This window comes from Neophocaena asiaeorientalis, unplaced genomic scaffold, assembly GCF_003031525.2.
Source record: "Neophocaena asiaeorientalis asiaeorientalis breed wild unplaced genomic scaffold, Neophocaena_asiaeorientalis_V1.1 scaffold57, whole genome shotgun sequence".
Taxonomy (NCBI): domain Eukaryota; kingdom Metazoa; phylum Chordata; class Mammalia; order Artiodactyla; family Phocoenidae; genus Neophocaena; species Neophocaena asiaeorientalis.
In genome coordinates this window covers 6,094,999-6,107,623 of record NW_020172731.1, presented here as the reverse complement: position 1 = coordinate 6,107,623, position 12,625 = coordinate 6,094,999, and the positions used below count along the sequence as shown (strand labels likewise).

The window sequence follows — 12,625 nt, the reverse complement described above, 5'->3', positions numbered from 1 at the left end:
AATATAAAAACTCTATTCCAGTTTCCAGTAATGGAGGAGTTGCTCTTATCGGAACAACTCTTCTGCAAATAACAACTATAAGCTCTAGGAAAAGGGAAAAAAAATGTATGAAACAACCGTCTGAAGGCACTGGAAAGCAACCAAGAGCAGGCAGAAACTGGAAGGGAGTCTATACTTGTAAGAAGAGATTAGAACTGGATGAGTTTCCTGTTTTTGTGTTTGTTTGTTTTCCCCTAAGGGAAGGCCTGAGTCAGTGGCTAAACCTCAGATAGACCTCACAGTCTTCCTGTCTAGAAGAAACAGAGGACAGAGAATGGGGCAATGACAGCAGTGCCAAGTGAAGGGGGGGTATCTTGGAAAGTAGAGCCACAAAAGGAGAGTTTGAGTATATACAGATATTCTTTCCAAACATCTGAATGACCTGAACTGTACATGTGCAGGGTAAACTTCACACAGCCCAGCTAAAAAATTAGAAGAATTGAATAGAGATTTTAACTGCTTCCCGCTGTTGTTTGGAAACTGAGTTCAGCCAAGTAAATTGCCTGCTAAAACTAAAAGTTAAGACTTTTCAAAGGCACATAACAGATCTAGAGTCTCCACACTTAAAACTCAAGAGTTTAATCCAGGATACAATAAAAAATTAATAAACATAAGAAGAAACAGGAAAATATGACCTAAGGTATATTTGGAAGGTATATTTGGAAGGTATATTTGAAAGGTAATAAATGGAAAGCGATGTTGAGATATTACAGATGTTGGAATTATCAGGCAAGACATATTAAAGTAGCTATGCTCTTGAATGTAAAGAAAAAATGCTCATAATAAACAAGTAGGAAATTGAAAAAAAGGAGAACTGAAAAATACAATATCTTAAATAAACCTGAAGAGGATGAGTCATTTCCATGGTACTTAATATTGCACAGAACACTGACAGGTTTCCAATTCCTGGATAGTTCTAGTAGGAATTTTCTAGTCCTGTTCTAACTATGCTGATACTTCTATCAAAGACATACATTTCAATATAAATTTACCTTTTGCAATTCTCTTTTTAAAATTTAAATTTCTATTTCTCATGTTATTTTCTTTAAAAAAAAACAAACACTAAGTTAAATTTTGCGGAGGAAATGGGATGGATAGGTTTATTTAGAGGAGTTCTTTTTATGTTACCACTGGTTTCACAAAGGATTCTGAACAATGGAGGTGGTTACAAGTTACAAAACTAGTAAGACCTTCTATATCTATAGATATTCTATGATGAATTTCTAAAGCAAATGAAGGGCAGAAGGCATCAAAATGCCATTTTATGTAAATCTGAATAATAAAAATGGAAGAATGTTTATAGATTCCTTCTAATCTTTTCCTGAGTTGGTCACTTTCAGTGAGAATGCTGGGCATAATTTAGGATGAGAATTTTTTTTTTTTTTTTTTTTTGCGGTACGCGAGCCTCTCGCTGCCGCGGCCTCTCCCGTTGCGGAGCACAGGCTCCAGACGCGCAGGCTCAGCGGCCATGGCTCACGGGCCCAGCCGCTCCACGTCATGTGGGATCTTCCCGGACCGGGGCACAAACCCGTGTCCCTTGCATCGGCAGGCGGACTCTCAACCACTGCGCTACCAGGGAAGCCCCAGACTTTAATATTTTGACTTTACATACCTGGAAGATCCAACTTTATGCAAGGTAATGATTCACCTCTCCCAACTGGACACTTATAGACATCTCCAGTTCTGTTCTTGGGTTGTCCAACTAAAGGAGAACCAACAAGCACCCTGGAAATTAAATAACTCAATTAACATTTTTGAATAATGAGAAACATTTTATTTTTGTTACTGTATGACTAGTTCTAAGACGATTGACAGTTGTTCCCATAGACATAATTAGATAGCCATCCTCAGTTAGTAACTTAATGTTATCTAAAATAAGCAGAGTCTTCTTCAAATTGCAGATTGATTTAAATTAAAAAACAGTAAAATATATAGGAGAGAGACTTGAGAATATTTTATTTTCTTGTATTATATGTTACTTTAACACATTTTTTTTTATTTGGGGGCTGAAATCATAATTATTGTTTAAGCCTGCTGCTGTGTTAATTTACAAAACACACATGGAAGTATAAATGACTTTTTCCCACGAGGAATTGATAATGTCATAGAGAGGTCAGGAAATATAAACATTATATCATAAGGTTTAATGTTAGTATATACTAGTTTGTAGGCACTTAAAATAAGGATAGTTATGGGACTGAGGTTTAAAATCACTTATTTTTTTTTTAGACAGAAGTATGAAATCACTCATAATAATTAATGGAAAAAATGTAATCATGATTTATTTTAGTCCTAGCAAGCCATTTAACAAGGTTTCCTATGATATCTTCAGGAACAGGATGGGTGAATGTGGTTGAATGTTAAGGTACTTGTTGGGATCCACAGCTGCTGATTCATTGCTGGCTAAACAGCTATATCCAAACACACTGATTACTAATATGTATAAAATGGATAACTAATAAGAACATGCTGTATAAAAAAATAAATTAAATTAAATTAAAAAAAACCAAAGACACATTACTAGCAACCAAAGGACTCTAATTATATACCATAAGACTGCACTTGGGATTGACTTAGCCTATATCTTTGTTAATGACTTAAGTGAAGACACAGAAAGCATAAAGGTACTCATCAAGTAAATCAAAATACCAATTTGGGCATTCAGAAATGTCAACGTTCTGGAACAAGAAACTTTAACTAGTAAAGTTTAATAAGAACCTATGTAAATAACTTCACTTAACTGTGTACTATTATCTACATCAGTACAGAATGTGGGAAACCTGACTTAATAGAAGTTCGTGTGAAAAAGTCATGGAGGATTTAGTTGACAGCAAGAAAACATGAGCCAACCGTGTATTTTAGTGCCAAAAATGGTAATGGTAATGTGACCTTAGGCATCATTGCTAGAAATAGATGCCCTGGTCAAGGAAAGTGATAGCCCCTCTGTGCTCTGCACTGTCGGGCCATGTCTGGAATCTCCAAATGAAGAGGGACATAGGCACAATGGAATGTATTTAGGAGACTATGACTCAGATAGTTAAGATTCTGGTAATTTTGTCAGACCAGAGATGCTTGAGGGAAAGTTGAGGACGTTTAGCATGGAGAAAAAAATGTCTGAAGGAGAGTTGAAAGGTTGTGAAGGAGTGCAGGTGGATTGGGCATTCCTTTTAAAAATTTTCAAAATTTGAAAGTTTGTCATATTGAAAAGGGATGGGATTTATTTTGTGTAAGTCCTTTGGACAAAGCTAGTATTATGGAAGTAAGTTTTACAACAATTGCAAATACTGAATTGTTGAACAGACTGCCTAAAACATAGTTGTGATATAATGCCTTTGCAAAGCCATTTCTGATATACATAAATAACCATAAAAATGTTCAAACCCCTTAACGCATAATTCTTCTGGGAATCTATCCTAAAAAAAAGACCTAAATTAAAGGAAACAAGCTTAATGCATAAAGATATAATGCTTATAGTGGTATATATAATCATGAAAGTTTAAAAGAAGTGTGATCAACAGCAAGACTAATTAATTATTGTAGGTTCATTCCATAGAATATTGTGCAGTCATAAAAAAATAGTTAATAAGACTGCATGGTAGGATAAAAAATTAGTTATGACCTAATTTAAAGTAAAAACCTACCTAATTTGTTGAAAACCTATGACAATTTGAAGTGAAAGATACCAAATTATATTCAATGTACTTATTATAACAGCAATGATAAAAACAGCCAGCATTTATTGAATTTATACCATGTGCAGAACACTGTTTTAAGTGTTTTCCATGTCCTAAGTAATTTAATCCTCTCCATAAAATATAGCATGGACTTTGGTGCCAGACTTCATGAGTTCAAATCATGGTTTTACCCTTTACTTAGCTGTATGGTTTAGGACAAGCCAGTTATCCTCTGTGCTTTAGTTCCTTCATCTGTAAAATGGAAATAATAAGAGTAGCTACCTGACACGATCATCATGAACATTAAATGAGCTAATGTATATAGAATGCTTAGTACAGTATTTGGCTTATAACATGTGCTATCTAAGTGTTGGTTCTTTTTATTATTATATACATATTTTCAGATGGTGGACAACTCTATGTAGAACATAGATTAAAAGGGAGTACACCAAAAAACAAATTCTATTAAGGAAATTATGGTTAGGCTTTAAGGTTTTCTTCCCCAATTTTTCAAAACCTTTTGTAATGTGATTGATTAAACAAGCTTTATAGTTAAAACAGTTTGGAGAAAAGTAGTAGATATGTTATGAAAGTATTTAAGTTGAGACTAGACAGATTGATTAATGTTTGTTAAGAAAATCCTACATGCTCAGCATTAATGCCAGGCACTGGGAATATAAAATGGATAAAACACAATTTTTAAGGTTGCTTAAAACTTAGGGGAGAAGCAAAAATATAAATGTACTATTACCATATTGAATAGTTCTGAACTTGGTGCAGTTTCAGCAAAGTCTTAGAAGCAAGAAGGGATGCACATGGCTCTTTCAGTAAGTTCAAGTAACTCAGGGTGGCTGGAGTGGAGCTTGAGTCTGGCAAGGTAAGTAGGGTCCAGATCACATATGTTCTTACAGTGCACTTTAAGAACTTTGGATTTACTGTATGGAGGGGAGAGTTGGGAACTATTCTTTACCAGTGGACTTCCTGGTGGTCCACTGGTAAAGAATCCACCTTCCAATGCAGGGGACACAGGTTCGATCCCTGGTCGGGGAACTAAGATCCTACATGCCGTGGGGCAACTAAGCCCGCGCACTGCAGCTACTGAGCTTGTGCACCTAACTGGAGCCCACATGCCACAAACTCCAGGCCTCCAAAGACCCTTCCAATTCTAAGAGTCCATCGTCTGAATAGAACAAATTATAAGTGTATGGAGGAGTACTAATTAGCTGGAAAACATGAACCATTAACTGGGGAAAATCTAGAACAATCTATAAAAAAGTGAGTTCTGAACAGTATGTTAATAATAAAGTTATTAGGTTATAAGGCAGGAGAGAAGAGAGATCACAGATATCCCAGGCAAAAATGTGGAAACAGGAGCATGAGGGCTGAAAATGGAAGGTAATGAGGAAGTATGGGTGACTGGAACACAGCATAAAGCTTCTGTATAACCTGGAGTAGGAAGGTTGAGACTGGCAAGCAGTAGACTTTGAAGGAAAGGTTCTGGAATTTATATTTGAACTCTAGGCCAATAGAAACCTCTAGAGTATGATGATAATTGGAAATAACCTGATATAGCAACTGGAGCCATGGCCTATTGTATATTCTGGATAAGTAAAGCCTGGGGTGTGAGAGCTCAGAAAACGGTAGAGTGTAGTAGGCTAGGACTGAGACAGGGAGTTTGAGAGTTGGGATCAGTGATAAAGAATGGGTAAGCAGGACACAGGACGTAGGATATAAAACAAATTTGTGTATTTCTGACATCAAACATGCAACTCTGGAATATATCCCACCCCTTAATCCTAAGAAAGCCTCACTTTTCCCAAGCTGCATAAAAATGACAAGATCCTAGAAGAATATCAGCATAGAGTTTATGGAATTTTAGGAATCTTCAGTATTCTCAAGCCCCACTATCTTGCTCTATTTCTTCTCACAGCACTTATTACATTCTGACATATAACCTACCTGTTTAAGTTTATTATTTGTTTTTTGTTTGTCCATCCCCAATAGAATATAAACTCCACAACAGCAGGAATTTTCACCTATTCATTCACTCATATATCCTGAGTGACTATAACAGAGCCAGATATAAAAATCAGCATTCGATAAATATTTATTGAATGAATAAATTATGACTGCATCAAATGCTCTAAGAATCTGAATAAGGAATACCTGGTCATTCATGTGACCAGCTAAGAGGTCCTAATTGTGAAGTCTTTTTTTTTTTCACTTTAGAGGCTGGATATTTTGCTTAAGCAGAATACCATATATGCCTTTGGGTGACACAGCAGGCATTTCCACAGGTCAAGGTTGTAGAGAATCCTTGCTGTTATAGGAGCAAACTGGCTGAAGGCATAAGGCTGGGGTTCCACATCCTGGCCCTGTCACACTCGCTGTGTTAAACCTTTGGCAATTCATTCTCTGAGTCTCAGTTTCCTGTCTAGAAAATGAGGATAACAGTCATATTCACTCAAACACACAGGGTCAAGGTGAAGACCCAAAGCACATTGTTTCATGAACGATGGATATTGTTACTTTAAACTTTAATGCAAGTTTGCTTTAACTCGTTAAATTTTATTTATATTAAATTTCTGCTTTTTATATGATATTATTGCAATGATTTGTATGCAGATTGAGGATTAAAGAATGTTCTGGGTCTCATTATTGATCACTAGAGAAACACCTGATGAACTCAAAGATCATCAAAGTGAGAGAAACACTTCTTCTCCATGAAAAAGCTCCAAATATAATAAAATTTAATAAACTGAGAAATGCTTCCTATTCATAATAGTTATTTTTGTCAATATGACTGCTATTATATTAATTTGAAGGGTAGCTGGCCTCTGACTGCTCTGTTTCATATTTATATGTTTTTCTTCTGTAAAAGATAGTTTCCTGGAGATTGTTGTCTCATATTTACATTATTTCTTTTCACCTAACTCTTTCCCGGTCTCCAAGCCAAAGTCTATATCAGAGTGCCAAGTACCTCCTGCCAGGCATTAAAAAACAAAAAAACAACAGAGTAAGTGTTTGGTCATCTTAGAGAATGAAGTTATACAGTGGCCCTATGAGCTGTTGTGCTTTTCAGTCATGAAAGGTAGAGGGGTAGAAATGAGATGAACCAAAGAACTGACATTTGGCAAAGAGGAAATTTCAACTTCAAAAGATGTTATAAGCAATTTAAAATAAACTTTATATTAAAATATGTGAGAGAAAATTTGATAAAACTTTTAAAAAGTCTTTTCACCCCAAGCTTGAATAGGCTTTATTTAAAACACACATACATTGGAAACAGGGCATCAGTCACTCGAGCCCACTAGTAAACCTTACCTGGCACAAAGCAGGGTCCTCTAGGGTAAAGGCATGAAGCCAGTACATTTTGATATATATTGGGTTGGGGATTGGCTAGGGAAGTATTTGCATCACGAGAATCTATTTTGAAAAGACAGGCCCACTGAAGTCACCGAAGCCCCTAAGAATGGATGCTTAGATAGCACTCAGAGGGTTGGGTGCACATGCTGGAAGGAAGGAAGCAAAGAACAACAAAGAGTGGAAAGTCCCACACCAGCATCTCATTTTTTTCCCATCTGGCAGAGCCCTGCTGTACTGGTGATAACAACTAACCCTGGAAGGCTGCTCAATGCTGAGCACATTTGAGTTTCTTCTCTCCAAAGCAAAATTATTAAACCAATTGTATTCTTTGTGACTCTTCTGAACCACGTTGCAGTTACTTGGATGCTCCAGCTCATGCTAATCATGATGAACAACAGCTGAATTTAATCAGAAGTATAATGTGTTCTGCTACTGAAAAAACATGTGGCTTCCGAGCCAAAGATATAAAGTAGGTTGTACTCCACAGGAAACTTCTGAAACATAAAGGGGGGCATAGGCCGCCTTTTCTGTTAACTGTTTATTCTTTCCAAAGATTTAAACTAATGCTTTTCAAATACACAGACTGCACTTGTTATGGGTCAACAAGTACTCCTTTACGAATACTTCAGCAAGATGTAAGATGGGTCAGGATGATTTAAAAAAAAAAAATTTTTTTTTTTAATTTAAAAAAAATTCTCCAGATTCCCACCTCTGGAGAAAATTAAATAACAAAATTCATGTTCTCCCAAATATATCAATTACTTCATAGTCCATTTCTTAAAGTAAGTCTGCATCCTGATTTTATAAACACAGAATATCCAAACATATTACTAAAATTTATTTTGCATGACCAGTGCCTGGATCTCTTTAGAATGGTATGTTGCTACCATGCCATCCTTAAAGATTTGGACATTTAGATTTTTGTAGTTTATTTACTTTTAAATTCAATTGACCACACTGTTTTTGTTTCCCTGATTTTTCACACCTTTTCCATAAAATCATTGTAAATATGGAATGTCAGAATGGAATCAAAGTATCTGATACCCATATATACATTCAAACGCTCACAAACTCTCACACACATATTAAAATGTAAAGTATTATATGCCAGATACAGTTATTATCAACAGTTACTTTTTAATATAGTTCTAATAAGGACAACAGTCCTAGACTGGGAGTGGAGAGACTTGAGCCCTATTTTCTGCTCTGGCCCCAAGTAGTTATATTTCCCTAGGGGAGTCACTTTAAAAAAACAACAACAACAGCAACGGGGCTTCCCTGGTGGCGCAGAGGTTGAGAGTCCGCCTGCCGATGCAGGGGACACGGGTTCGTGCCCCGGTCTGGGGAGATACCACATGCCGCGGAGCGGCTGGGCCCCTGAGCCATGGCTGTTGAGCCTGCGCGTCCGGAGCCTGTGCTCCGCAACGGGAGAGGCCGCAACAGTGAGAGGCCCGCGTACCGCAAAAAAAACAAAAAACAAAACACTTTATTGAAGTATGAAAGACATACACAAAGTTGTACCAATTTAATGTATACAACTTGATGAGTTTGGAGATAAGTATACATCCTTAAAACCATCACCACAATCTATGCCATAAACATATCCATCACCTCCAAAAGTTTCCTCCTGCTTTCTTTAGTAGTGGTTGTTGTTATTTATTATTATTATTTTGTGATAAGAACACAACTTAAGATCTACCTTCTTAACAAATTTTAAGTGTACAACACAGTATTGCTAACTATAGGCACTGTGCTGTATAGTAAATCTCTAGGATTTATTCATCTTTTTTAACTGAAACTTTGTACCCTTTGACTAATGTTTCCTTGTTTTCCCCTCCTCTGAACCCCTGGTAACCACCATTCTATGCTCTGCTTTTACGAGTCTGACTATTTTAGGTTCCTCATGTAAGTGGAGTCATGTGGTATCTGTCCTGCATCAGGCTTATCTCACTTAGCAAGACGTCCCCCAGGTTCATCCATGTTGTCTCAAATGGAAAATTTTTCCTCTTTTTTTAAGGCAGAATAATATTCTACTGTATGTATATAACATATTTTAAAAATCTATTCATCTGACAATGGACATTTTAGATGGCTTTCAAGTCTTGGTTATTGTGAATAATGCTGCAGTGAACATGTGAATAATGCAGATATCTGAGATCTTGATTTCAATTCCTTTTGATATTTACCCAGAACTGGGTAGCTCTATTTTCAGTTCTTTTGAGGAACCTCTATATTGTTTTCCATAGTGGCTGCACCAATTTACTGTCCCACTAACGTGTACAAACGTTCCCTTTTCTCCACATACTTGCCAACACTTTGTTTTGATAATAGTTATGAGAGAGTCACTTTTAACCTTACTTTTTTATGTGTTTTGTTTTTTCATCAATGAGGACAGGAAGTTAAACTAGATTCAGTTGTTCAGCCAACTGAGTGGAGTGCATTATTGAGTGCATATTATGCTTAAGGTCCTGTGCCGGATGCTGGGCAATGCGCAGGGCTGCAAGCGGGAACCAAAACCAGTTCTTGCTTTCTAAGCATGTCCCCTGATACATTAACTTCTCCCTCTTTCTGTTTTCCATTTTGAAGTTTCCAAGTACCTAGACATTACCTTGAACTCAAGCTGTTTAAAACCATACTCATCAACTTCCTGATAAAACTGATTTTCCTTTCTTGTACATTTGTCTCTGAATGACTACCCACTTCCCGGTAATCCAGTGTAGACATTTTGGAATGTGTTTGACACCTCCTACACCTTCATTTGCCATTCCCAGACTTCCGCTAAGATTTAATTATTCACCTACATTTATCTTGGGTACACTATTCTTTCATTGCAGTTCGCCCTCCTTGTCCAGGCCTCATTGTTTAAGCAGATTGCTGTCCTTGCTTGCCTATGGATTTCCCCGATTTCAGGCACGCCTTTCTCCAATCCAATCTATACATAATTTCCTAAACTAAGTTTCATAAAACAACCTATAATGGCTTCTCAGTACCCTCTACTTAGGTACAAGCTCCTTTGTCTGGCTTTTAAGATCTTTCCCCTCTATCATCCCAATGTCAGATCTGTTTGCTTACCAACACTCTCACTTATCCTCAGGTCTATGCCCTTGTTTATGTAGCTTCCCAGCTTAGAGTGACATCTCTTATGTTATTGAAAGGTAAGTCATCTTTCAAGATTCAGCTTAAGAATCAAGCATCACTTCCTCCTTCTTGAATTGAAGAAATCGTGTGGGTGCACTAAAGTTCCAAGAGGAAATATGAATGCCTTCTTACTCTACTAAGATCCATTCAGATAATTCAGGGCTTCTGATAGCAGACTGCCCTAAAATCAGAGACATGACTGGACGAGGGAGGAAGCTTACAGGCTTTCCTCACTATCAGAGAATGAAAACCAGACTTTCATAAAATCTGCTAACAATACAGTCATCCCTCGGCATCCGTGGGGGATTGGTGTCAGGCCCCCCAGTGGCTACAAAACTTCGCATATGCTCAAGTCCCTTATATAAAACGGCCTGGTACAGTCCGCCCACCGCAACTCTGGTACCATAGTTGGTTTAATCAGCGAATGCGAAACCTGCGAATAGGAAGGGCTGACTGTTATTTGACTATTCTTTAAAAAGACAGTTCATTTTAAGTAGGTGGTTTAAGACTTTAAGTTTTGCTATTCCTCTTTAAAATTTATGTAACTATTAGTAATAAGTGAAAATTCACGGTAATATGTGTTTTATGTAAAAGTTAAGCTTTTTAAGAAAAACATGCACTGAGTGTCAGTTTATTCTAGTTTATGCACAAAGAGAAGCTTGACCAGTTGGCCCACTCACATTATTCTCCCAGAGGCAGAACTCCCTGAATTGCAGACATAATGCCTAAAAGAATAAAATTGGTGTCTAGAGGGGTGACTTTATCCATTTAACCTTAAAAAAGGAGGTGGGTGGTAAAGTGAGAGCATAGGATTGAAAGACAGAGGATATAAAAACTCATACTCTATTATTAGATGTCTTATCTGAGATATTTATAGGGAGAGAAGAAGAGTGAAGCACCTCCACAAATTTTAGTTTATACCCAGGATACAATATCTGTACTTGAAAAATGTGAGAACTCAAATTCTTACTTTGATACTATTTAGAGGATTATTGTCAAATTAAGCAAGTCTAGCAGGTAAAGTGAAATATCAAAAAGTCACATCCTTTCATCTGTGAAATATAGTAGAGAGATAGCTCACTGTTTTCCAAATAGACATAGATCCATTTTTGTTTGTATTACTGTAGTCACTTGAAAAATGGGCTTGTTTAGTTACTAAACTGAAGCAAAGTTTAACTCCTGTTCTCTTTTTCTACAAGGTCCAATTAAAAAAAAAAGACTCCCTAAAAATTATGTTAAATATAAAGCAAAAAAACTCTAATAATTTTGTATAATTTTCAAAAGTTAAATATGCTTTAAAAAAAACATACTAAAGTGAACTTAACCAATATTAAAGGGTTTTTAAAGTGTATAAAAGAAATTCAGTAAGGTTCATTATAAGTAATAGACCAAACTCAGTAGGTCAGTAAAGCACCAAAAATATAAGCCCAATATTATATTATGGAAGTGATCTCATCTGCCTCCCAATACCTCCTGCTGAATTTCAGCCATGCTAAAATGAGAACAATTAAAGAACTCTTGCCAGAATAACATACTTACAAAACAATGACTATTTTGGATAAGGATCTTCCTTGAGGTCAACCCAGGTTTCAACAGAATCACTAACCATGTCTTTTAATATTGCCAAGGAATTTTTCCTTTTTCAGTTTCCATTACCAAATGATTAGACTGCATTTCCTACCATAAACGATTCATTCTAAGTCTCATTCATAAAACGAACTGTAACCAAATAATATTTTCCATTACCTTGTAAGAAAACTAAACAACAACAACAAAACCCATTAACTTACCATTTTCCTTCTGCATTTTCATATTGTTGAACAGTATATCCAAACATGTCCTCCACTGGGCCGCTGAAAGTCAATGAGTTTTTCACATCAACATTGAATGATATGCAGAAGCCTAGAACTTTAAGAGGGAAAACAAAGTCCAGTTACACAGAGTTAACTAAGATTCCACTATGTTTTGAATTATGAAGGCATTCTTGAGGTTACCATTCAAAGCTGAGCGCTTATTAAAAAGAGCAATGACGCTCAAAGAATGGGAACAAGAAAGGTCTGCAATGTTAACTGTATTACTGACTGGAAATCAACATAATGACTTTGAAGAACATAGGTATTAACATTCAAACAAAATCCCATAGTAATTCAGTATCTGTACCCTTCCCAGAACTAAAGATTTCAGAATGTGTGGGAAGGAGCTGGCAGAAACTCATGCTCACACATGACTAATGCAGTCACAGATAATTTTCCAGTAGTGATCCCTACAGCAAACCATGGCCACTATGAAATGTAAACAGCTTCATTTTCCTGTTTTGACAACGGAGGATACAAGCATCACCATTTAAGCCTCAAGAGGTAGCTTTCTCCTTGCTGCTACGAAAGGGAAGGCAAGCTGACTGTTTCCAC

At 36.6% G+C, this 12,625-nt stretch overlaps 1 protein-coding gene across 2 annotated transcripts in view; it reads right to left on the bottom strand.

Annotated features, from left to right (window-relative positions):
* Positions 1-12,625, bottom strand: part of ITGA1 (integrin subunit alpha 1) — a 164,480-nt gene that overhangs the window by 93,606 nt on the left and 58,249 nt on the right. For both annotated transcript variants that reach the window (XM_024740319.1, XM_024740318.1), the window contains exons 2-3: positions 12,008-12,125; positions 1,652-1,764 (exon numbers count right to left, since the gene is read on the bottom strand). In XM_024740319.1, coding sequence (XP_024596087.1) covers positions 1,652-1,764; positions 12,008-12,125 — 231 coding nt within the window. The remainder of the gene's footprint in view (positions 1-1,651; positions 1,765-12,007; positions 12,126-12,625) is intronic.